The sequence below is a fragment of the Aulostomus chinensis genome, chromosome 12, assembly GCF_037954235.1.
Source record: "Aulostomus chinensis isolate RoL2024-O1b breed Wild chromosome 12, RoL_Achi_v1.0, whole genome shotgun sequence".
Classification (NCBI taxonomy): domain Eukaryota; kingdom Metazoa; phylum Chordata; class Actinopteri; order Syngnathiformes; family Aulostomidae; genus Aulostomus; species Aulostomus chinensis.
The window spans coordinates 12,281,746-12,307,197 of NC_141331.1; the positions used below are offsets into that span (position 1 = coordinate 12,281,746).

At 42.7% G+C, this 25,452-nt stretch overlaps 1 protein-coding gene across 17 annotated transcripts in view; it reads right to left on the reverse strand.

The window, feature by feature from the left end:
* Positions 1-17,817, reverse strand: part of caska (calcium/calmodulin-dependent serine protein kinase a) — a 94,684-nt gene extending 76,867 nt beyond the window's left edge. For 5 of the 17 annotated variants that reach the window (XM_086220187.1, XM_086220191.1, XM_086220194.1 and 2 more), the window contains exon 1: positions 16,972-17,816. In XM_086220187.1, coding sequence (XP_086076313.1) covers positions 16,972-17,030 — 59 coding nt within the window. In that variant the 5' untranslated portion in view covers positions 17,031-17,816. Of the gene's footprint in view, positions 1-16,971 lie in introns of all 17 variants that reach the window. The other 12 variants (XM_086220201.1, XM_086220198.1, XM_086220196.1 and 9 more) reach the window with 5 other exon arrangements.
* Positions 17,818-25,452: the final 7,635 nt, after the last annotated feature.

Below are 25,452 nucleotides of genomic sequence, written 5' to 3' on the forward strand. Positions count from 1 at the left end.
GAGGTGGAGACGGTTCTCAGGCAAAAGGAATTTTAACAACACAATTTGTGTTTGACTTTGATCCACTGCCCACTATTTAGTTTAAGTTTTGGCCTTCCAATTACAAAAGTTTGAGCACTCCTGAATTCAATCGTAATTCGTCGATGAATTGATTAGGTGATCAAAAGGAAATGAACGGCCGGTTTGATAACTGCTAAAAGAAAATAAGTTAACTCCAGTGTGTTAAGCTTCTTAAACATGAATATGTTTAAATTCTCTTTTTTATTTCTATTTTCAGTATTTGGCCGTATGTAATCAGCATCAGCCTGACTCACACACTTTGTTACTGGTGGTAGTTAATCAGCCAGCTGATATTTTGGCTGCTGTCAACGTTTTCTGTGCAGGCAAAGTGGCTTGGAGCTCCAGTGCAGTGCCGCCATTTCAGATAATAGAAGTTAATTATTTTTTCAACACTAAAATGCTCTTCCTCCAGATTTTGTCACAAGTGTTTTAACAAAATTAAAAGGATCACTGAAATTAAAAAAAAATGTGTGCTTTTGCATTTTTAAAAAATATATACAAAAAGAATATGTGCCCTTAATCGGTTATGTGAATGTTTTGGTTTTTTTTTTTATTCTTTTCATAGGTATCGGCCCCCAAAAAAACCTAAATCCTCTTTGCAGTTGTACTTCATCCATGATCCTGGAGAGAGGAGGCAGAATTGAGGCTTAGACTGAGAGGCAGCAGTTACTGAGAGACAGTTTTGTTATTTTCAGATGATGAGACAAACTCCTGTCATGCACTCAAACCCTGCATACATGCTATCCTGCTACTAGCCTGTGATTTTACTGTCAATAAATGGGTATTATGTTCAACCCACTGACCTACAGAAGCTCCCCAACAAGAAGTACAGTGATTCTTCGATGTGTTAGTGTGAAGGCGATGATGGCAGCTAGGTGTTAGCTCCTCTGACAGTCCTACACTTGACGATTTTTGACAGGAAACTCCCCTGATGGTATCTGACGGCCAATCAGGCCAGCGTGTGACAGGAAGCCTCAGGGTTACAGGTCATCAGCGTGAAAACTGCTGGGTGAGATGAAGGCTGTCACTCAGTGGAAACACAAATCACTGCTTGCTTCACACACGCGATTAAACGACTGCGGTCCAGTTTCGGATCCATAAATCAAATCATTCACCGTCATATTCATTTATTTAGAAAACTGGTTCGAGTGCAGGCGGGCAGCGTCGAGTCCTCGACATCCCAGCTGTTAGCCTGTTTGTGCAGCCAACGCAGTTACCTCAGCGGTTAAAGATTAACCCACATTTAATCTCTGGCTGCCTGGACATGGCTATATTTACCACTCAGCAGTGTAGAGGACTTTCACTATCATTTGAGTGTATACATTATTATCACATTATCTAGAAGTGAGAGCAGGAGGGAAAAGAAGCGAGAGAGAGACTTTGCAAATGCGAGTGATCACTGAATGCCCCGCCAGGTTTAATTTGTGTTAAGTAATGTAGCACAGTGTGACTACGCCTGAATGTGAGACTGTGTTTTTCGACAGTATAACGTGCATAACTAGAGGAAGCCTCGGAGGTTGCGGTCGACATTAAGGGTGTGTGTTTTTCTAATTTATCAGGAAATGAGAATCAAGCTGGACGCGTTTTAGATCATCATGTATAAACACTACTGCACATACCAGACCACACACACACTTTCCACTTCTCCTCCACTGCTTAAGCAAACACACACACACGCATATGGCAGCAAGGTTGCAGTCTGGGTCACCATATGTGCTTTGTGTTAGTGTGGGGTGAGTGTGACACGGAGCTCGGGGATGTTTGTTTACCAAACAGAGGAGTTGTAAACAGGGAAATTGTTTTAAGAACCTGTGACTCTGGGTTCAAAGACAAACAGTAGGCGTAAAGATAAAACACCCAATTAATTCACGCCATACCCTTGGCCCTGCATGCTTACCAGTTCCCAACTGAGAGCTAATAGATTACTCGATAGGCTAATCCTACATGTAGAGGGATATGTGCAGAGTGTGTGTGTGAGTGTCTGTGTTAAATACGTAACAATACAGTGAGCTGGGAACTTGGCTTGGTCAGATGCTTTGGCAGAGGCCCGGGAAAGCTGCTGAGCACTGCTTTACTGTACGTGTGTGTGTGTGTGTGTGTGCATGTATAGTTAATACAAGTGAGTAAATGCCAACTTTTAACATAGTCCCCAACACAACCTCTAAAACATTATGTTTGTGATTTTGAGAAAAATCTGATTTTCTATATATTGCTAAAACAACAGGCCGAGGGACTAAAGACAGCAACTCACTCCGTTCCATTGTGATGATATTCAGGTTTGGCCCGCTTCAGAGTGCTACATTTACCATATTCTTGAAGGTTTTGACATGTAGATGAGAGTGATGGTGCTTGACGCAGGGAGGAAGATTGATGTCCGGCTGAATATTCTCATAAACAACGACACAGAGACATTACGTGACACTGGCCCTGCGTAATTTCATGTGTTTCTGTGAGCTCAAGCTAGAAAGTGACACTGATCACGTGGCCCAACACAGCCGCATAGAGCGTTTCTACTATGTTGTTTGTTTATCATGTTTCACGTTGCATTCGTGACGTTGCACGTGCCACTCAGGGAGCAGCAGTTCACATTTTTACAGTTTAGACTGGAAATATCTGCTGCTACTGACACCAGTCACCACAGGGGTCTGTTTGAAAATGCAAATTAAATAAATCAATTAAAAAGTGGAGTCATTCTGTCATAGAATCCTCTAAAATAAGACAGGAAGTTGGTGGTTTACAGATTACATTACACCGTCAAATATATGATGCTCGTACGTACAGTCGAAATTTGATCAATTTCTTTGCCTTTTGTTTGCAGTTTGACAAAAAAAAGAATCAGTAGATTTTTTTAGGCCGCGTCGCCCAGCCCTAGGGCTATGGAATAAGGTTCACCTCGACCCTAAGAGGAGAATAAACTACGCTTAGATGCATCATGGGAACGGAGTTAAATGCTGAATTAAGAATTTTCTCACTTAGCAGGCATAAACATTGACGCATGTCTGAATATTTTCACATCCACACCCCGAGCCGGTGATCATAAAACGGTGTACTATTCTCATCCAGCAGGGCAGAAGTTTGTGCAATCACTCTTTACCAGCGCTCCTGCTCCCTCTCCTCCTATGACTCATTCTTTCACCTCCTCTCAAGTCATCCTCTCATCCCTTCCTCTCATCCAGTGCCAGCAGGAGTTGGAGGGGTTTCCACAGACTGGAGAAAGGTAAATATTTGAGGGGGTGAGTGTGTGTGTGTGTGTCTGAGTCAATACAGCCCCACACACACTCATATCATATCTGTAGCAGACAATCAGCTACGGAGGGACAATCACATCCATACCGGATGAAAAGAGCAAACAAGTGGTGACTTCATTAAACACAGGTGGAGAGGGTGAACTGCCTGTTGAACAGTAACACCTTTATGTGGCACCACGCAGGAGATCTTTTATGTAAAAACATGTTCTGTACATTGGGAAGCTAGAGGCACTCAAGTATATTTGGTGAGCCCACTGTTTTTCCTCTTAGCAGTCGGAGAGAACAACGCTGTCTTCGGTCGATTAACACGCAGACAATCTCGCCTCCACTGTTTATTGTCTACTGACAATTGTGCCGCACTCCGCCGATAAAAGTGAGTTAGAGAAAGAAGACTATCATGGCTACTCTGCAGAGAAACACCTAGAGACATCCTCCAGGGGCCAGTCCAGACTACAAACCGGTGTGATATTACCCTAATAGGTGTTGATATTTTTATACAAGAGAATGACAGAGATAATAAACAGGAGAGATTTGGTGACGCCATGTCTGATCTAGGTGATCTTGCCATCCTCATGTGACCCCCCCACCCCCCGCCGCCCTTGCAAATCTCGCTGCCTCACAAACTAATGGGATTTGGGCAGCCATGGATGAGGAGGCGAGTAAATACAGAGCAGGAGAAGGCATCTACCCCAAGATGAGGAAGACAGGACAAGAAGTTGTTGTTGTTTTTGTGTCTATGAAGTTCCTAACCAAACGAGCAACCAGTCGAACGTGAGTCGGCGGTTGAATGACAGCCCTTCACTGAATACGGCTTGACATACTTTTCAATCAGGAAAAATAACCATTTCTTGGCTTAAAATTCTGAAAATTAATCCAAAAAATCACTTCAATCTAAATGACCAATGCACAGATTTGTGTTGGTTTCGGCAATAAACAAAAATTGATATCCAAAATTTGGTGAAAATTCATCTGAAATGCAGGCTGCAGGATATGAAAAATAATACTGTAAACACTTAGGGGGAAAAGTAAAAATGCTGCAATGCTGCTGGTTTCATTTCTTTTTTAAATGATTTATGACATTAGATCTGTTCTAGCACGCCAACTTGACTGCTCCCTGCATCAAGCCTTGATTGTGTGGCTGGAATTTATATTTCAGAGAAAAATGAGTTGTGAGACAGTGAGAAGAATATGACAGCAGTGAAATATGGTGTGAAAATTAATCAGTTCACAGGGTTAAACTGTGTAATGATTGAAAAAGAGAATAAATGTTAGCTGCACCATTTACAAGGGCACCAGTAGTTGAGTTACGCAAAAGTGAGAGAGTTCACGGTGTGTAGACTGTTTGTGTGTGACAGAACAGGCATGAAAATACCACATACTCTGATGAGCTGGTCAACATTCCATCCCTCTCGCTCAGGACAAAAAGAAACGCAGGTGCAGGACTCGAGAAAGGGCTGGATAAATGGATCACAAAGAAGTGAGTGCTTGGCATTCTGGTATAGAATGCTCACGAATGCTTCAGTTACTCCTCCAGGGAAATGTCAGTAATATAAATTCATGCACATGTTTTGTTTTTTTTTTGAAAGATAAATGAAACGAACATACAGGTGAGCTGGTCGTAGAGAGGTTTGTCCCTCCCTGGCCTCCGTAGACGTTGCACTGGCTTGGATCGTACAGTAGTGTGGCCACTGAAACCTCGCCTCTGCATAGGTCTGATGATACATTTAACAAACACTTCAAACGCTTCACATTTCTTATTCATCAACTTGTGTGTGCATGTGTGTGATTTTTTTAAGCCTTCAATACTAAGGCGGGGGGTGTGTGTGTGTGTGTGTGTGTGTGTGTGTGTGTGTCTCTGTGTTCCGACAATCCCCTCTACTCTCTCCCCTACTACTAGAGCTGCACACTGAGCATTTGGCCACCTGAGGCTTTAGGAGTTCACCGAAAAAAATATATTTCATTGACAAAACAGGCATATTAGAGTCATAAATAAGACATGCGAGGGATTGAAAGAGTTGAGGGAGACGGAGAGACTGCAGGGAGTGGAGAGGATAGAAGCGGGGCTTGAAGTGGTAATTGTGCATTCTTCTGTGACATTGTGGCAGCTTGATGAAAGACAATGTGGTTTTCCACCCGGCTCACCACGGCGAATCTTGCTCTGTCACCAAGCTCCAGCTTTCATTTACAATGGGTCTGGGACACAGAGCATGTGTCACCCATCTGTCAGACAATATGTCAACACAGCCGTAATACCCCAGCTGAATGTGCCTGTTAAGGCCGCCGCATCGCTGAGCCTTCACATGCTCCTACTTTCAAACCTAATAATCTCCACGCTGTCTTACTTTGACCAGATTTCTTTCCCATCTATTTATCTCACCTGCTCGTCTAAAATCACTGCTAGTCCCCATTTGTCGAGGGCGGCGCCGTATCCAGCAGCCAACTGTGAAACCGCTTCAACGTGCAGCTAACAATCTGAATGGTGACTCACAACACAACATGGCTAGCGTTACAATTAATCATTTATTGTGTGTCACACAAAAAGTGGTGGGGCAGTCTAGAGCACTATGAACACCCACATTACTTGTGTTTGCAAAGTTTTTAATCAGACCGCAACAGTTTCTGTTTTTTGTGAGCAACCCGAATGCATACGTCTCACTAAACCACGATCCGTTTCATCTTTTATTTGCTGCCGTAAATTGTGTTGACCATTAACTGAGATTTAAACGATTAAAGAAGCAACTGTCTTGTTTTAGAGGTATTTGAATACAGCGCGCTGGTCGAGCTGGATTGAGTTTTACAGAGAAAGCGAGTGGCTCAGTGATAGTTCCTCAGTCTATGAAAGCAGCAACAGAGATCTTCAAACCGAAGCACACATGCAAGACAAAAAGGTCAAAGGTCGTGACCATGTCCTACAAACCAGGAGCATTGTCATGATACTACATGAATGCGGCCCACATTGTGTGTAATAAAGCATTTATGTCTGAATCAGTCTTTGTGCAAAATAAATAATTGTTGTGTCTAACAGTCAGAAGTTGGATGATGATTGTGAGGTTACAACTAACAGTGCTGTTACTAACAGTAACAATATCAGTTAATCAACCTTTAAGCAAGCACGCACGCACGCACGCACGCACGCACGCACGCACGCACGCACACACACACACACACACACACACACACACACACACACACACACACACACACACACACACACACACACACACACACACCACTTGATGGGAGAGACAGAGCAGGGTGTTAGAATCAGATGACCTCCAATTAACAACCAGTACAATTTTATGGGCTGGGTCCTTGTTAGAGCTCAGAACAGTTTATAGGATAGCACATAAAGGACGGACTAGAATGCTTCAGCAACTGTGGGCGTTTAGTCGCCTGATATTTATGGAGCTCCAGTCTATGGGCCTTACAACTGCCTGCCTCCAGTTGGCACAAAGCATCTTTATGACAGTTAATGAGGAAAGTGAGTCACAGATCATTTTTGGGTGCATATACAGAAAAGTAGAACAGGACTTAACCTTTCTTTTCAGTTATTTGGCAACTTCCCTCATCTGCTCTATCATCAGTTCTTGAAAATGTAGCACATGATGGGGCAGGACCGTGACAGAGAATGTTAACAGGCAAATCAAATCACAGCTCATTTTAAAGCAGAGGCTTGAAGCCAAGAAGTGACTTCATTGGGGAAACTGTGTGACACTATGAGTCGCACAACAGTGCCAGTTCAAAACATGAAAAAAGAAACGGGCATTGTGGCCATTGCAAGATATGATAATCCACATACTGAGTTCATCCACAGACTGACAGCTCCTGTTCCTTCCTCTGACCTTTGTGCAGCGACGCACTGCAGTGGCCAAGGCCTCATGCCCCCATGCACATGGAAGAATGGTCTTCTCTCAAAACAGGCTTGAGAAACGCTGCTTGTTTACAAGTTGGCTTTGAAAAAATAAAGTCAATTAAACATCTGTTCAGCTCTTTTTTTACATGCACATGCTAGAATAAATTCATTCTTCGTCTTTTTTCCCCTGAATGTGGTGAGACTGGCTATTCTTTGGTGAATAAGCCAAACAGGGTAGCCAGGGTAACTCCTACAAAGCACTGTGTGGACAACCACATGATGACATCTCATACCACATTACACCACAAAAACTCCAGAATCTTGAGATCATTTACATTCCAATGAAAATCCGAACTTTAACCTTCCTGAGCATACAAACATTGGTTTAAGAATAAGCTTGAACAGGGAGAGTTTTTCTGAAATGTACACAAAGCAACTTTGGGGGACATGAAAACCTCTTCATCAACCAAGCTACTTTGACACAGGAGGGTTGGTACTTCAGCATCTTTGAATCTCCACTGAACGGAGCAAAGTCCTCCATCCGATTCACCTCTCTTTTTGTCGTCATTTGCAGGCAGTGAACAAGTCAAACACCAACTTCTGACTGTGTGTGGGTTGACAGCATGAACAATGTTTTCCAGAATTCTATTCCTATTCTGCCAAGAGGCAGTTTGAAGGGTTTGAAAGGGAAACGTATTTCCCTGTGTCTCTCACATGATGGTGGGTGTTGTTTTTCCATGGGGCCTGAGCTGTAACCCAGGTGACAGTGTGTGATTTGGCACGCAGCATGGAAATCGGTTAAGACTGAACGGGCCCAAATGAATGATGGTGAGACTAAGAAAATAAACTGGAAACAAGAAGAGCCAGTTAAAAATAGCATTAATGTCATTGGCTGCATCAGCTACTTCTCTGACTCGGGACACACCAAAAACCACCGGTCGCTAAAAACAAGTATGGTGATTTTGGTCAGCAATTATGTCATAACTTTTATGTTGTATTTTGAGTGCACTGTGTGGATGACTTCACAGGAACCTTCATTACCTCTCAAGCTGTGTGTTATGAACCTTTGGTTACATCTAGAATTATAGCCTGGCGGTTGTATAACTCCGCCAACCAGTCTGCAGTTTACATCCATTATGTCCAGACTCATATACATACACATATATACACATACACACAAATATATATATTTATACTGCATGTCGTGCAGACTTTGGAAGGAATCTAATAAAATGTTTCAAGTATCTTTAATGGTGAAATGGAACTCCTCATTATTCCCATGGTATTGCTGAGATGGTCTTGAATAATAGAAGCCAGAAGAGTATATGATGTCACTCTGACGTCAAGCTTATGGATATCATCGTGTCATTGTTTCACGCTCTCACACTAATGGCACAGAGGCATTTCTGAGATGCAGCTTTCACACAAGGCCAGAAAAGTGTGTCCGTGCAGTCACGGTGACCTTGAGCTTTTACCGCCTAAATCTTAGGCGTTCATCTTCTCAAGTCCAAGTGATTATTTATTTTAAAAAAAAGGGGGGGGGGGGGATTCCTCAGCACGGTGCTGAACTATGAGGGCTGTTGCAGCTGCAGAGGCATAATTATACACACATGACATCTCAGTGGGAGAGTGTTCAGACACACACCGGGTCAGACGGGAGCTAAATCATTACTAATGTATTAATGGAGGTGCTGTGTCACCTTGCAAGCTAACGGCAACATGTTGCGATGCCCAAACCTGTTCCTGCCTCGACTATGAAACCGTTCATGTCACTTCGCTGGTCGATAAGCTGGGTGAGACTGTCTCCACACTTCATTAGGGGCTGCCGTCACCTCAGGGCAGCCATGAGGGGCCGAGGCTCCCACCTCTCTGAAACCTGCTGGTGCTGCAGCACTGTTCCTTCATAAAATCCTACAGTGAGAGGAATTCACCAAAGAGGAGTTGCAGGTGACAGGTGATATTACCCGAGTACATCTCCTGTGTGTCTGTAGTAGTTTCCAAAAAAAAAAAAGGGGGGGGGGGGATAAACACACAACCACTACATGTCTCAATCTGTGAGATGTAGCCTGAGTCCTGAAACAAGGAGGACTTGTCCAATTATAAAAAGGACACTGCCCTCATCAAATCTGATCCTGCCTGATTGAAACCATTTTACACCTTCACCCCTCCAGCAGCTCTTAAGAGCCTGTTCCAGTCCTGTGTCCTGTCCTCACAGTTTTCAGACTGTTCATGATGAAATTATTACCATCACACTCTTGGGCTTCAGTGACTTGCAATGTTTTCAAAAGGTTTTGATTTGGGAGAAACTTTTCACTCTGAATCCCAGACATACTTCATCAAAGCATGTTTGTTTCCTTTTTTTCTTTGCCTGAGTGGGACAAACATGAGAAACCTAGGGAAGACCCTGTTTTGAAATCAGAATTTGACTAGAAAGACAAGAGAAAGAAAGCTGTGCTGGAGGACATTCTGTAAGTCAGCAAAATAAAATGAACTCAGCTGCCTCAACAAGTGCAAATCTAAAGAAGAGCTGAGATGGTGCTGCAGCAGGTAGCTGACATGTGTCGACTTCCTCTTTAGGGCTCAAAAGGACACCAAATGGTCCTTTCTAATCGCTGCACACAGAGCTGCGGGGGTCGTGGGGCGTTGTTTATTCCAGCTTGATGGGAGCAAATAAATATTTTAAAATGTGTGAGCGTGTGATCTCACTGCAAAGTGTAATTGTGCATGCCAGAACCAGCTTTTCAGCACATTTTCTGCTCCAAACCCGAACAGAGTAGCTAAGATCATATTAGGAAGGCTGCTTAAGCGCGTGAACGCGCACACACACACACACACACACACACAAACACACACACTAGAGGCCCTTGAGACAACATGTGTATTCCCACAAGGCCCAGGACCCCATTCAGTCACAACCACTCGTGCAAAGTTGACAGAAAATGACTTATGCAGGCCCGAACTGGAGAATAATCGCCACGGTTTTAACCACTCGCGACAAATGCGAGGCGTTTCTGACTCGAGGCTGATCGAAACCAATTATCTGCCCAGTTACAGAGTGGACCTGCTGGATCGTGTAGTGTGAAAAGAACAGCAATGAATAATGAACAAAAAATAATAGCCAATGAGAATGAACTGCCTGAGAGGCATCACAAACCGTTTGCTGTTAGATTGGACAACAAAATGTAGTCATGTCAATCGAGTCTTCTCAGCCAGTATCATTGCTGTTGATTTCTGTGTTCTAGTAATTAAAAAAAAAGTCCTTAAGTCTCCCACATTAAAAATCCATCCATCGTCATCTTCCGCTTATTCCTACACATTAAGGGTCGCGGGGGGGCTGGAGCCTATCCCAGCGTCAACGGGCGACAGGCGGGGTTCACCCTGGACAGGTCGCCAGTCCATCGCAGGGCCAACATAGAGAGACGAACAACCATTCACACTCACATTCACACCTACGGTCAATTTAGAGTATCAATCAGCCTCGTCCCCAAATTGCATGTTTTTGGATGGTGGGAAGAAGCCGTAGTACCCGGAGAGAACTCACACAGACACGGGGAGAACATGCAGACTCCACACAGAAAGATCCTGTGCCCGAGCCGGGACTCGAACCCGGAACCTTCTTGCTGTGAGGCCACAGTGCTAACCACTGCACCACCGTGCCGCCCACATTAAAAATAATTTAAAAAATATCCCGTGTGTAGACAACACAGAAGAACCTGCTCAATTTGTATGGAGATTTATTCCACGATGTTCTTATCTGATGGGTTACATTGTCTTTGGTCTGCAGTGCAAACTGTCAGGCAACACTAAACAGCTTTTATCACTTCTATCTCCTTTTTTTTTTTTTTTTTACTTTTCATTAAAGCATTTCGGTCAATTTACTTAACATTTCCTGACATAGGACTTCATATACTAAATGACAAATACAGAAATTATGAACAATAATAATACAACAACATAGAAAACAATAAGAATTCTTATCGAATTCTAGCATTTTTGATCGGTTGTTATCAAGCACCTTCTGTAACCTCTGTAGCCGAATCTGCTTTGGGCCTTCCTGCCGAGCAGACGTCCCGGCAGCCACTGAGAGCGACAACAGTGAGGACAATACCACCTCTTGGCAGAGGCTTCGATTCAAATTGATCCCTGGTGTGTTTTCTGTTTGGGGGAAGAGTCTCAGCTGAGTACAGACAGACAAGCCTGCTCTTTAAGGTCTCCATGTAAAAACCAGAGTTTTTAACCCACTAACCCACAGCCCACAGGCCTGGAGGTGCCATGACCAGGGCAGGTTCATTGTAGAATAGCCCTGCCTATTTCTTCACATATGTGAGGCTGACTCACGCTAAGCATTACGGTTAGCTTGCCTTCCTTCGACTTACTGCTTTGCAATCTATAAATGTGGCTAAACTGATGTTTGTATTTCTTTCTGTATTGATGACTACTGATAATATGGACCACAGACAACGGAGCAGAAGTCGTCTACTTCATTTTGAAATTAAAGTGCTCTGTTTTCTTTCAGAAAAACAGAAAACTACCATACAGTAAAGCCGTTTTCCCACCACTTCCTGACTTTGTTCATGCATCAAATGTACATGACGCATATAACCAAAAAACACACCAGTTAAAAGGATAACCTGGTAGGATTGGGATAGTGGATGAATATAATGGCTGTCACGTGCGTGCTCAGCAGGATGATGCATCTCCAAACGCTTGTGCAAACTGGTGTCTTTAGTTGGCACAGTGCCTTTGCAAAAACAGCAACTAGCTTCAGGTGTATCTTTCAACTTGTTGGCTACATCCAGTTTAGGTCCGAATTAGTGCCAAACAGGTGATTTGGTTCTCTTCTTCACCACAAACTCCTCCGTAATTTAAGAGACAGGGGGAGGAGCGTACAAAGCAGATGCTGGTGAAGGGACCCGCACAAGTCTATCAGCAATAATGAGCGGACAATGGACGACCACCCAACCTCAGAGGCTGCTTGTGTCTCACTTGCAACCTGTTTAATTATACAAAGATTTGTGTATTTTCATGGCACTTTGCTGGTAATCTATAAAAGTCAAACTATGTGTCCATCATGTGTACTACTCGAGTTGTAATTGCCCAGGCCTATTATCACCGACACACCGCCAGCTCTCAGTCTCAGCTCCACGGTGGAATCCTAATATAGGTCAATGTTTTACACATTTCATCAGGCCTTTCATTAGGGACCCACTTGTGCACATGCTGCAGCGTAAACTCACAAACCTTAGCAGACCCTTTAATAGCACATAATTCAGACTTTGGCAAAGAAAAACACCCAGAGACGAAGAGGAAAACGCAACCCATCAGTAAATTAGCTCATTACTGGTATATGTACATATACCAGGCAGCAGTGAAGCAGGATGTTAATCTCTGTGGTGATGTCCGTTCACTCCACGAGGTGAGTGGCACACATGCACAGGATATGGAACTAGGCCTTGGGCTTATATTCCCAGCCGCCTCCTGGAAAGGGACACAATTACCAAATCTGACACATGCAACACACATTAACACACGCCTCCTTGGGCCTGGAGTCATAATGACATTCAGGCTTTGTACAGCACCCCCGAGCATCCTCCCTGACCATGAGGTATGCAAATGGAGGGTGATTCATTTGATTCACTCGGGAGCAATTCAGGCCCTGCAGCAATGTATGCTATAGGACCGTATCCATTGTTGAATCCACAGTGTGTCCTAATATTCTGTATAGGGAGGCCATTGATCCAGTCATCTGGGAAAAATTAAGTCCCATTTTTGGCTCCATTAACACAGGAGATGATAGTGCAAGGAGACGGATGCTGTGGTTAGCCTCATAACCCCTCAATGGATTGTGACTGAGGTCTAAACATTGTGTGGAGTGTATTATAATGTCGGAACCAAGAGATCCTAAGGTTATTGGATGAAAAACAAATCATTTGTGTCACATGCACAGAAATTACCATATACCGTTGTCACCAAGTATCAACTCGTGTGCAGTAGTTTCAGGCTGCACAGATTGAGAAAAACAAAGGGTAGCTCCATATTTTGTTATGCACGCCGGCATTACGTCCCCTACTTTGAAGAAGACAAGCGTGCACACACACAACTTTCTTTTCTGAGGATGAACTAGAAGAGAGCATGGCCTCAAGGCACAGGATGTCTCTTAATGTGTGAGTCAAACTAATGGACTGCTTCCTTCTACTGTGCCCCTGACCTCTCTCACTCTCCCTCTCTTTCTCACTCATCACATCTTCAATGCAACCTCGCTCGCCCCGATACACCATCCTAGATTTACTGCCCTCGTTCTTCTCTTCATGGTCTTAACATCTCCATTTACCCCCCCCCCCCCCCTTTGCTTTTATGCCTCAGGATACCATAACACAACAGGCCAGATCAGTCTGACAGCAAATTGACAGATGCAACCACACATACGGGTGACAGGCTTTTGTGTGGGGTCAGTGCTCTAAGAATGCAGGCTAAAATCATCACGCATGGTCAAATTATGAGTCAGTACATGAAGACAAAGTGAATCACATTTTCTCAAGTGACACACCAATTTGGGCTTATTTACATGTGATATCTTGACTCTGCAACTCCTGCAACATATGGGTCAAAAACTGCAAGTTGTGTGTACCTGTAACTAAGTTCTGCAAACTGTTATACACAGATATTCTGTCGACATGTGTGAGGCATTGGGTTTGAAAAGGTGTGGAAACTTACAGGAATTCTCTATGGGAAGTTATGATCAGATGAAAACTTTCCACAGGAACATACAGGATACCATTAACGTAAATATATTTGAAATTTAAGGGAAACAAATAGGAATACAAAGACTACAATGACTACACCTTGTCCTGTACATCTTGATGATTTCTCAGCTAAATACTATCTAACTAGCTCTTACTATATCAGAATGAGTTTTATACAGTTGTGTCCACTGCTGTTTGCTAGTTATCCGATTGATTTAGTACGCTGACTGGAGAGAGGTCACCTATCTGCTCATGAGAATAAAATCTATATAGAGTTTGTCTGTAAAAGACTAAAAAACTACCCAAACATTTCCAGTTTATTCCTGTTAATTCCAATGGGAAATTTCCAACCTTGAATATTCCTTGAATTGTGCAACCCTGGTGAAGCTACGATGCAGAGAACACTGACCTGTGTTTCCTGTCTCAGTCTTGGCTGACCACATATTGCAACTGGATACGGCTGTGTTTTTACATTATATATAGGGAATTTTCTTGGCTCACTCCATGTGCGTTCCAGAGACAGAAACAAGAAATAGCCACCCGACTGTCTGGGAGGAAGAGAGAAAACATTGTTCTCAGGCTTGCCTAAACATGTAGTGTAGGCGCAGGTCTGCTCACCCTGTCAAACAGGCAACCATCTCTGTGACACTGCAGACGCCTCATAACCAGTCACCCTGCTATGATGGACTGACTGCGTCTGTCAGGCCTGCCAAGCTCCTGATTCTCACTGCGTTTGTGTTTGTGCTTCCAATGAAGTGCTTCATTCAAGACGAGCACTTTGGGATGACACAATCTGCTATTCATGTGTCGGTCAAAGCAGAAAGCGAGTTTACCCTCAAACAGATATCCCTTCGCCGTCCACTCCTTCAACTTTCTTGGCTGAATATTAAAACAAAGCAAGCGCTTCCCTTGACACTCCTCTTCTTTCATCCTTTGGCTCCTTTATGAAACACTGCGATAACAAATTGGAAAGTCCCAGGTGTGGTGCAGGTAGTGCAGCTATTCAGCAGGAGAAAGTGCAGAATATGAAGGCAATAATGACAGGAGAGGGCTGCTCATCAGGAATAAACACTTGAGCGGCACAGACGGTGCCTGCTGCCATTTTCACCAGTTCAGGTTATTAGTCACTCCAGAGGCAGCACCAGCAGCAGGGGAACATTCACAATCACTTGCATGCACTATATTAACTACATCACAACAGTCTAGCTCGTAGCAATGGATTTTAATTATCTGGACACATGTTAATGCTAAATCAAGCTCTGTAGCTGTCCTGGATTGCTTTAGTAACCATAGTACCTGCAGTTCTTGTTCCACAACAAAATCTAGCTTCCTGAGAGGCATTTACAGCAGCAGGGCCCCCTCCAAAAAAGACACCATAATAAAACATTCCAAAATAATTCAAGCGATACAATACGGTAAATTACGTGTATACGGTTCTCTTATTTTTCCTGTGACAGGAAAATTTCCTCTCAAGGATCCCTAATAATGGAATCTTTTTTTTGTAATTTGTTCAAGGAGCATCAATCTGATAATGCCTTTTTTCTAAATCCAGAAGTACCTGTACTCACTGTCACTAAAACACATTGAGCTGTTCATCAAATTTATCAAGCCTATACAACATTTATTCCAGGGAATTTAGGATCTCAGCCCACCATCGCGGTTCTTGTTTGGCCATCCTCGGAAAAAAGTTTGCGCACACCTGCAATAGACTCACTATTCCTTTAATATCCAGTGGGATGCATACGCAATAGTAATGCTGCAGGAGTTGGTGAGTAAGACATGCACTTGCAGTACAATATAAAAAAAATAATAGTAAATACCATAAATGCACACTGATTACTTTGAAATGTGTTTTTCAAACTCCATCATAAACACTTGAACTGGCAAAAAACACACTGGACTGCTTTGAAAACGTTTTACAAAATCAAACAATTATCAATATCAAAAAAATAAGCAAAAAAAATAAGCAAAAAATATAAGCGCTTCATCTGTATCAGTGGATAATCTCATATATATCTATATCTATATATCTAGAGATGGATATGTCTCTATATATCTATGATTTATTGTTTCCAATGTTTTGAATATAGTTGACTTTTTCAGTATGCACTTTTTTTTTACAAAGGTAACATCACATGGATAAATGTTGCCAACATGTGTTCGTATATCTGCAAAAAATTGTAAAAATGCATTTGCGCCACATTTGCGGAGTCTGTTCATCATAATAATTTTTGTGGTTATACAAGTGCATGGGCTGACATCATGATTCGATTAACCATGCAGCACTACGTCTTCCATGGCGGGGTTAATGTAGGGTCCTGCTCCACATTGGGACCGGCTGTCACCATCTAGCAGAATTTGAGGAGCTTCTCAATGAACTCACACCCTGTGGACATGCACAGCTGGGAGGGAATATTGTTTCCAGTGGTCTGAAGAATCCCTAACGATGACCAGATGTGCGGGGTGCATGACTCATGATGGTCTGTGCCCTGCCCTTTAATCTCTGCAGCAAGTTACCTACTGCTACTTGGCCAGAGCACACAGTATCATGCCAGGCGAGCGCTGTGAGTCTGGGCAGAAGAGGACGTCGATAAATAACCACCAGTAATCTTATCTGCATGTGGGATTAACGCAATAAAACTGGGAATGTAACTGCTATCCCTGACTGTCTTGCGGGCCAGGCCATCGCTTCTATGTCATGTCACACTCAAACGGTTAAAGAGCACGGGCGCAAACACACACGCAAACACACACACACACACACACACACACACACACACACACACACACACACATACATACACAATCCTCGGAGGTTGCGATTGATGCAGTTCTGACGGCCACGGACACACCAGCACCAGAAATTAGCACGCTATATCTAGTGCGTGCGTGCGTGCGTGCGTGTGTGTGAGGGGGGGGGGGGGGGGCTCGCGCACATAGTACCGCGAGCGCGCGCGTGCCATTCCTTCAGGACATTGGAGGAGCTAATTGGAAAGCGCCCGGTGACCGACGCTAACCGTGCAAAACACAAACATGGGTTACTACATAGCGGCGATGCCACACTTACTTCCCGATGACCTCGCAGAGCTCGTACACATCTTCAAACAGAATGTCGTCGTCCGCCATAGTTCGACCCCGGCAGGGGGAAAATATCCCCAAAAATATGCGTCCCAAACCTGGTTAACTTGTGCTCCTAAACGGTGGGAGAAGAAGGCCACAAACAGGTGACCGTTAGACAGAAATAACTGACCAACACTGCCCGTGTGTACCGGCGGCGGTTTAGTCGGTGTAGAGTTCCAAATAAAGGTTCTTAAATCCCAGTTGCTGCTTCCTTCGTCGACCTTCCGCCCCCCGAAAAACCGCTGCGTCGCTGTGTATGAATCGGCACGGGGGAGCTCAGTAATCCAGTTTGGGGAGTCCACTAGTTCGGCCCCGCCTTTCCCAGTTTCCCGGTATCGTAGTCCTATCAAAAACCAGCCCTTTCTTTCTCAAACATTTCAGTCAACTGCTCCGATGGTGTTTCCCTTCCCGTTAACCGCTCCGCACACTCCGGGGTGAATGATGAGCACACGGTGGATAGAATGCCCAGGCAGACAGCGGGCATCAGGCTCCGGTTACAGGAGTGATCCAGGTGGGTCACGGTGATCTTCACATCCCGAGCAGCCACGGATTATACCTTCGGGATGTGTCACACTCCGTCCTCCTGTCGTGTAGCGGACGGGTGGGTTTAAGTCCTCAAAATATAATAAAGAAGCCCCCCTCGCTTTTGCTCCAGGTCTGTGTCACACTTTCCAGTGGGTTATGTGTTTTTCTATCACTGACGCCCGTATGCCCGGACGTTCAGCTCCACGGCGCTTCCAGAAAACCAAGCTCCTCCTACACGGGGAGAGTTCTGAAACTACCCCGCTGTCCTCCATTTTGGCGCCTCGATGTTTCCCGAGTTTTCTTTAAAAGCCTATAAGCCTTGAGCCAATATGGCGGAGGAGCGACGCCGCACAGACTTGGATAGAACTGTAGTTTCCATATGAGATTTTCCATGGGAGAACTGGAGTTCCCACACACAAACGCGTATGTTGTGGGGAAAAGAAACACACAACTACAAACAACCTCATAATTAAGGGGAAATTTAAGTAATTAACGTTGATTTCAGGGCTCAAGATTTATACGGGGTATTCTGAAAAATAGCTCATTGGGGAATAAAGGGGTGAGCACAGCCCACAATCATTAGCTAATCACCAGGTATGAAAGTTTGAACTACAAAGTGGCACAGCATGCTCATGCATTTGAGTGAACAAGATAGATACATTATCAACTTTAAGTATATTTATATGCGAAAATGACATAAATGTCTGTTTTCTCCATATTTCGTTTCCTCCTTTTAATATTTTATTATTTTACTTTGAAGATTGCAGTGTTAATATACTTGTCTTCTCTGCTGAATGTTTGTTTCTTGGTTGGACCCAGGCAAGGGTCAGATGGCATTGTTCTATTATTCCATTACATTTACAATATATGACAATTCATTCTGGTAACTCGTTAAACACTCGTACAAAACTGCCAAAAAAATAACTGGAGTGACCGGTTGCACTTCAGAAACAAACAAATCACGCTGTCAGTCTCTTTTTTGGGGCATGATTATCGTGCACAGTCGGCTTGCAAAGAAGTTAAACGTTTACAGTAATTTTTTCAAAAAAGGTCCACACATCCATTCATCCATTTTCTTCCACTTATTCTATTAAGGGGGGCTGGAGCCTATCCCAGCAGCCTTCAGGCGAGAGGCGGGGTTCACCCTGGACAGGTCACCAGTCTATTTGAGGGCCAACACATAGAGACAGACAACCATTCACACTCACAGTCACACCTATGGTCAATTTAGAGTATCAATCAGCCTCGTCCCCTCTTGATGTCTTTGGACTGTGGGAGGAAGCTGGAGTACCAGAGAGAACCCACACAGGAACAGGGAGAACATGGAGACTCCACACAGAAAGATCCTGTGCCTGAGCCGGGACTCGAACCCCGGCTGTGAGGCGACAGTGCTGACCACTGCACCACCGTGCCACCCGCAAAATTTTCCATTGGAAGGAATTTGGGCATTTTAAAAAAAAAAAGTCTTGTGTTCTACCTTTTTTGGCAATCAAGTGGGAAACTCTCCTTAGAAATTAAAAGGAATGTATGGGAATCATCAAGAATGTATGGGAATGAAAAGGGTGGGATTAACTGGATATTTTGGTGGTGATTTATACTAAATGTATTGCACTGTATTCATCTTTCTACTTAAGCGTTTACATTTATGTCAGTAGGTTACAAGACGTAGCTAGTATAAATTACCCCAGAAACTTTAAATGTTCCTACAATTTTGCAACCCTATTGCACAGAATTGTCTGGAACTGATGTTTGTCTTTCATCAACCATGTTGCATTCCCAAAAACAGTCCAAACTAGAGTGAGTGAGAGAGAGAGAGAGAGAGAGAGAGAGAGAGAGAGAGAGAGAGAGAGAGAGAGAGAGAGAGAGCAAACACACGCAGGCAAGTGCTGTTGTCCATACAGTATTTGATTAACTTTGGTGTGTTCAGTATATTGCCAGATGATTGTCTAATTAGCGCCGTGTGAATAATTTAGAAGAATAAATCCCAGATGATGGGCTTGTTATTTTATTTATGGTTTTTCAAGAATAAGGATTTGCTCTAACTAAACAAGCCCCACAGCAGCTTCTGTATGTATTTTACTCCCCAGAAACATGGCTGCCTATGTAGCACAATCTTTTATTTTGGCCTTTGAAGTCATATGAGTTTGTGTGTGTGCACATGATAGAGATTTTGGGTGGGAGGAGGGGGGTTGCTGATGAGGAACAGGGGTACCCATAGACACGTCCTAGCGTACCCCCCATTATGGACCCCCTGAATAGGAGGTTATTTGGCTTAGGAATAAAAGATATCAGGACATCAGAGGAAATCTTATCTCTAACCAACACACCATTCTAGGCTCAGACGGTGGGCCAACATGGTGGGAAGGTTCTGAGGCCCTGCCCACACTCTGAAATCACAATCAAAGCTGATAGATTGCTTGTTTGTTGAGTGCTGTAGTAGAAACACACACACACACACACACACACACACACACACACACACACACACACACACACACACACACACACACACACACTTTTAACCCTTGAACGGGAACACTACTTATATGAGAGTGTGACTGTGACATCTCAAGAACAACTTGAAAGAATTACTTGAAATTTGAAACAAACATCTACTGTGACTATAGGATGAACTTAAAATATTTTGGTGATCAATGTCAAAGGTCACTCCGACTGCTATAGAAATATCTCATTAATGCCTTGAACGAAGTTCTTTAAATGTGAAACAAACATTTACTGAGACTCTTGGACAAAATGAAAAGATTCAAGTTCATCTCACCGCATTTTCTTTGGAATGGCTTGAGGAAATGTCAATAAATCTGAAGTAAAAAAATCCTGGTCTTGGAGGTTAAATTTATTTCATACATTAACCCTTTCCAACTATTCACACTTTTATTATTATTTTTTTAATGTTAATATTTTATTTTTCACGTGTTTTCCAGGTGTAGTTTTCAGACAGTACTCAAAAGTTCTGGTATAAAACATATTTCAAACATTAAAATCAGCGTTGCTGTTCAGTGACAGCCTTTTAGACAAACCTTTGCATGTTCCACATCTTTCATACATAATTCAGTTTATTCAACTTTCAAGGCAGCATTGTAGTCTAGCGACAGCTTTACAGCTTTTGTGCCCGCAAACAGTAATTAGATCAACAAATCAACATAGTCGACTCCCATCTGCAGGATTCGTTGTTGAGTTTTGAGATAACTACTAAGTCTACATCTAAAATTGGTTAAGCACCCTTTAACATGAGGATGTTTTTCAGTTGGCATAACAAAGTTTCACTCAGCATCTTGCTGTCATTTGTAGCACTGTGCTACCGACTTGTGCTGCAGGGAGCAGCAGGTAATGCTGCAGGGATGTTACGATAATGATATACAGTACAAGTACCTGTGACATTTCACTCACTCGCTCACATACACACACACACACACACACACACACACAAATAAAATGAAAGGCAATTACAACTCTTCAAAAACAACACAAACATTCGATTCTGTTTCATGCCATCATTTCACCAAGCATGACAAGTCATTTCCAGTGTATTATTGAATTAGCCAAGCTCGTGCGGTTCCATAAAAACCTCCATTCCTGATTATATTCCAATATGAGTCAAAAATAATCACAATATGATGTTTTTTCCTCCTCAACATTACTATGCCCTAATTATATATAATGAGATAGTGGCAGTAAACGTTTCAACATATTTTGACATCTCTTGTCTGGAAGATGGATTCTGATGTGTGAGTCAGCTTATCAAGCTTCAACAAGGTACACATCATAGGGAGAGATCGTGACATTGTCGCTTCATCATATCCTCTGCAGGTTTTGTTTTGGAGAAATAAATGTTGCCCGTGCCTGAATATGAAACAAATCTTGCTCTATTTTCCAAGAGCACAGTAAACTGTACTTCCACTAAGAGGCTTTAGGAAGAGTATTGCATGTAGAATGCATCATCCTTTTGCTGCAGGAATCCATTTAGGAGCTGTTTGTGTCTTTCCTGCAATACTCCAACCCTGCCTGCAGTCTCTCCTCCTGAAGCCTCACTTCACTCATACACAAAACAAGTCAGCCATTCTTCATTTTATAAGTCAACCTTTCATTCTTGGATGTTCACTCTAGTTTATCCCTAGTCACATTCACATGTAAAATCTTTTTTTTTCCCATAAAAATAGACGGCAAAATCTGCACATCCTTTATATGAATAAGCATGTTTCCCCGTGTCAACAAGTGTTTTTCTTACCCACACCAAGAGCATGCCATTGGTCAAAGCAATACGTTTCTGCTTGCATACAGTAGTTGAGTTTAATTGTGTTCTGTCTTGTCCCTGGGGAAGACAAAAACACACACAAAGTGATCAGTATAAGCCTGTCTGTGCCAGCTAAGGTGAAACCTGGACTCACACTGACTAGTGGCTCCAGTAATGTTATTAACGAAGCAGAAATCAATGCTGGCTAACAAGCTGGATCAATAGACTTCACAGTCTATGGGATATATGAATAATTTGGTTACTGGTGGGGCTGACACAATGAATGAAAGCCAAGGGGTGTGTGTGTGTGTGTGTGTGTGTGTGTGTGTGTGTGTGTGTAGAGCAGTGGGGCGCAGAGAGAGGACTTGGTCAGGGATGAGTGGTAAATGGTGTGTTTGAGTCAAGAAAAGCTGCCTCTTTGGGAAGCAATCGCACAATGTTAGCCGCAATCCGCAAGTAAAACATTCTTCTGCTCTACCAGGATGATTCATGAGAAATAAAATTGTCACACTGATCCATAAGTGCACACTTACAAAAAAAAAATTTGTGGAAACAGGGGATGGATAAATGTGTGTTTCTTGGTTGGTTCTTTAATGGCCCCCCTCAAGTCCATGCAATGAATGTCTGCAGTTTTGACGCACTGGGCCCACTGGAAAACAGAACACACCCTCTTTGCCAGCGAATACACCAGAACAACCAGTATTATTAATTCTTATGCATTTTGTTAATTAGTCCAACGGTTAGTAGTGGTTCAGCCAGTCTATGGTGGATGGTTGACTGCTATTTAGCTTAGCTACAATGAATGCTAGCAGTAGAACCTAAAAATTATCTTAAAAGTCATCAAATACACTTTCATCCAAAACTTTCTTTCTTCTCGTCTTTGTGTGCATTAACTTGCTGTGGAATAAAACTACTGAAATTTACAAGCTGTTCTCATTGTTACACACCCAGAACTACATTCCTGACTGGGAACATTGACTCGACACAACACCTCAAAAGACCCAATTACATCAATCAATAACACAAAACGTAGGCTGACCCCTCCGAGAGGGACTGCTGCTACCAATCATGACAGATGATGAGGCAATGAGGGTGATTACTTCTGGACCAACTGAGACCTTGATCCTGACCGGTTTGAACCAACATTTGAGGAACAGCAGGCTTTGGAAGTTTAGCGAACAAATTGGGATGAGAGATTGTCAGTCCAAAATTGTCCAAGGGTATGTATTAAATAAAATAATCATGCCAGCTCTATAAATTCAGACAAATCATTTTGGTGAAACGTGTGATTGACTTTTTGGATGGTTTGCTCCTGTGCACCACCACTGGTGTTCATTGCAGCTAAGCTAAAAGGCAGTCAGTCGTATATATATATATATATATATATATATATATATATATATATATTTAAAATGTGGTGTTGCAGCTATAATACATAACTTTAGAACATTCCAGGCAAAAAAATAGTCCCTGTAACACTTGAAATATAAACACCCTTAAATGTTGTATGGAAAATCATATATTTATTGTGATATAATGAACAATGAAACAAAAACTGCGTTTAGTTTTGCAACCACCTCCCAGTTCACTCAGGTGGGACTTCCTGTTCTCCTCTAGAGCCGCCTCCACAGCCAGAGGCAGGATACCAGGGTAAAGGCAATTTTGGAAAGACGAGTTCAAGTTTTGATAAAGTCTCCAGGGTGACTGTTGGAGAGTCTGCGGGTAGCATCATGTAATTTGAGAGACAATAGAAGCAGTTGGAACATAAACGCTTTGATCCCTGATGTAGTCTGGACTCTGGAGCAAAGTTGTGAAATGATGAGAAGCACCCTCAGATCAAGTATAGCTCCCAGGCAGTCACAGGGGAGAGTTCTGTGCTTTCAGTTTTGTTTCATGACAGCAGTGTTTGAACCAGCTATATGTTTGATCGTGTTCTTAGAAAGGCCTGTGAACTTGACTTTCCCAAATGACGGACTGATTCTTAGGCAATGCGTAACGTCAACTGGTTTGAAAGATGGAGCGTGTAACAGATGTGAATGGGAAAAAAAAAACTCTCATGTTTTGAGATTTCTGACATCATTCCTTTCACACTACTGTGAACTCTGAGGGCAAAAAAGAGGATACACTCCAGATCAGTCCACGGCGGAAAAGCTGTACACCAACCACCGACAAATGAATGAAAATACATTTATAACAATAACTCTTTATTGTCTTGGTATTAAGGGTTGTCCAGCATCTTTAATGTTGTAAATGCTGTCATGTTGGAGAATCTGAGGACTGAAAAGTTAGAGGCAACAATCAGGACTTCAAAATTATTCGCCATCCAGCTTCTATTGACATTTAAATGTTTTCCAGTACAGGCAGTTATTGGAGCTCATCAGGTTTAAAAGGGAAATAAAACTAGATATCATCAGCATATAAATGTTAGGAGACGCTGCTGCAATTGCTGATTATTTATCCAGGAAACATGTAAATGGAGAGTAAAAATGGCAAAGCAGCAGCGTCTCAAAGGGATTCACCTACAGAGACATCTGCAAGGTAGTAGGAGAACAATTATAAATACAGTCCTGGAAATGCCCACCAGAAGGCTCAGCCCGTGCATTCAAATGTGGTGATCAACAGTATAAATTGCCGCGGTGATATCTCTTGAAACCAGGAATGAACATTAGCCAGCATCTGCAGCCATTGAGGTGTCATTTGACTCTTTGAGGAGCATTGTCTCTGAAAAATGTAGTTTACAGAAACCAGATTGAAATTGATCAGACACCTTGTGTGGCGCCAGTGTTTGAAAGAGTACTTCTCTGTGATTCTTTGGTATTTGCCCAATTTGATTTGCCCTGCAGCACGCCTTCCTCAGACAAGTGAGAGACAAGCAAAAGATGCAGTAAAGGATGTCATGGACACATTTTTAATGGATCATTTCTTGGTAGCAGAGAAAGAGGAGGGAAGGGAAAACACAGTTTTTCATTCTGTCTGTTCGTCTAAAGGTCTATGGAAAACAGTTGAACAATATTCCAGGCCACTGTTTCTTATCATGTAGTATTCTTGGTAATGTTAATAGAAGCCACTGAGTATTTTTTTTTAACTGCTGCTGTTGCAGTCACAGTTTGAATGAGACATTATTCACAATGAAGGTATGAGATCAATGCAGCCGAAAGCTCCAGCGATAAAGATTTGAAAGGTCCAAACTCCTATTAAGGGTTTATTCATCCCTCTCTAACATTAAAAGGCCACACAAACATCTACCTTCCACACGCTGGGCTGCACAAAACTGCGTGCATGAGGGGACTGTTAGAAAAAAAGAAGAAGAAGAAGAAGAAGAAGAAGAAGCTCTTTAACTTTGGCTTTTGTGTCTGTGGATGATGGCTCTTCAAAGTGGGTTTCATCACCATGGCAACTCAAGTTTTTGGTCAGTTATTAAAAAAAAGATTTTTTTTCCTCATAAATAAAAACAGTATAATAGCAAGTTCAGATATAATACATGTCAAGGGACTGACGGAAACACACCGCTCATCGTGATGATTTAGATAAGGTTAAACATTTGTAAAATTCTCATGATGATTTATTTTTATTTATTTATTTTTTTTACTGGCAGCATTCAAGAAATGTGCCAAGAAGGACAGCCCTTGTATTATGTGTCATAGCAGAAGA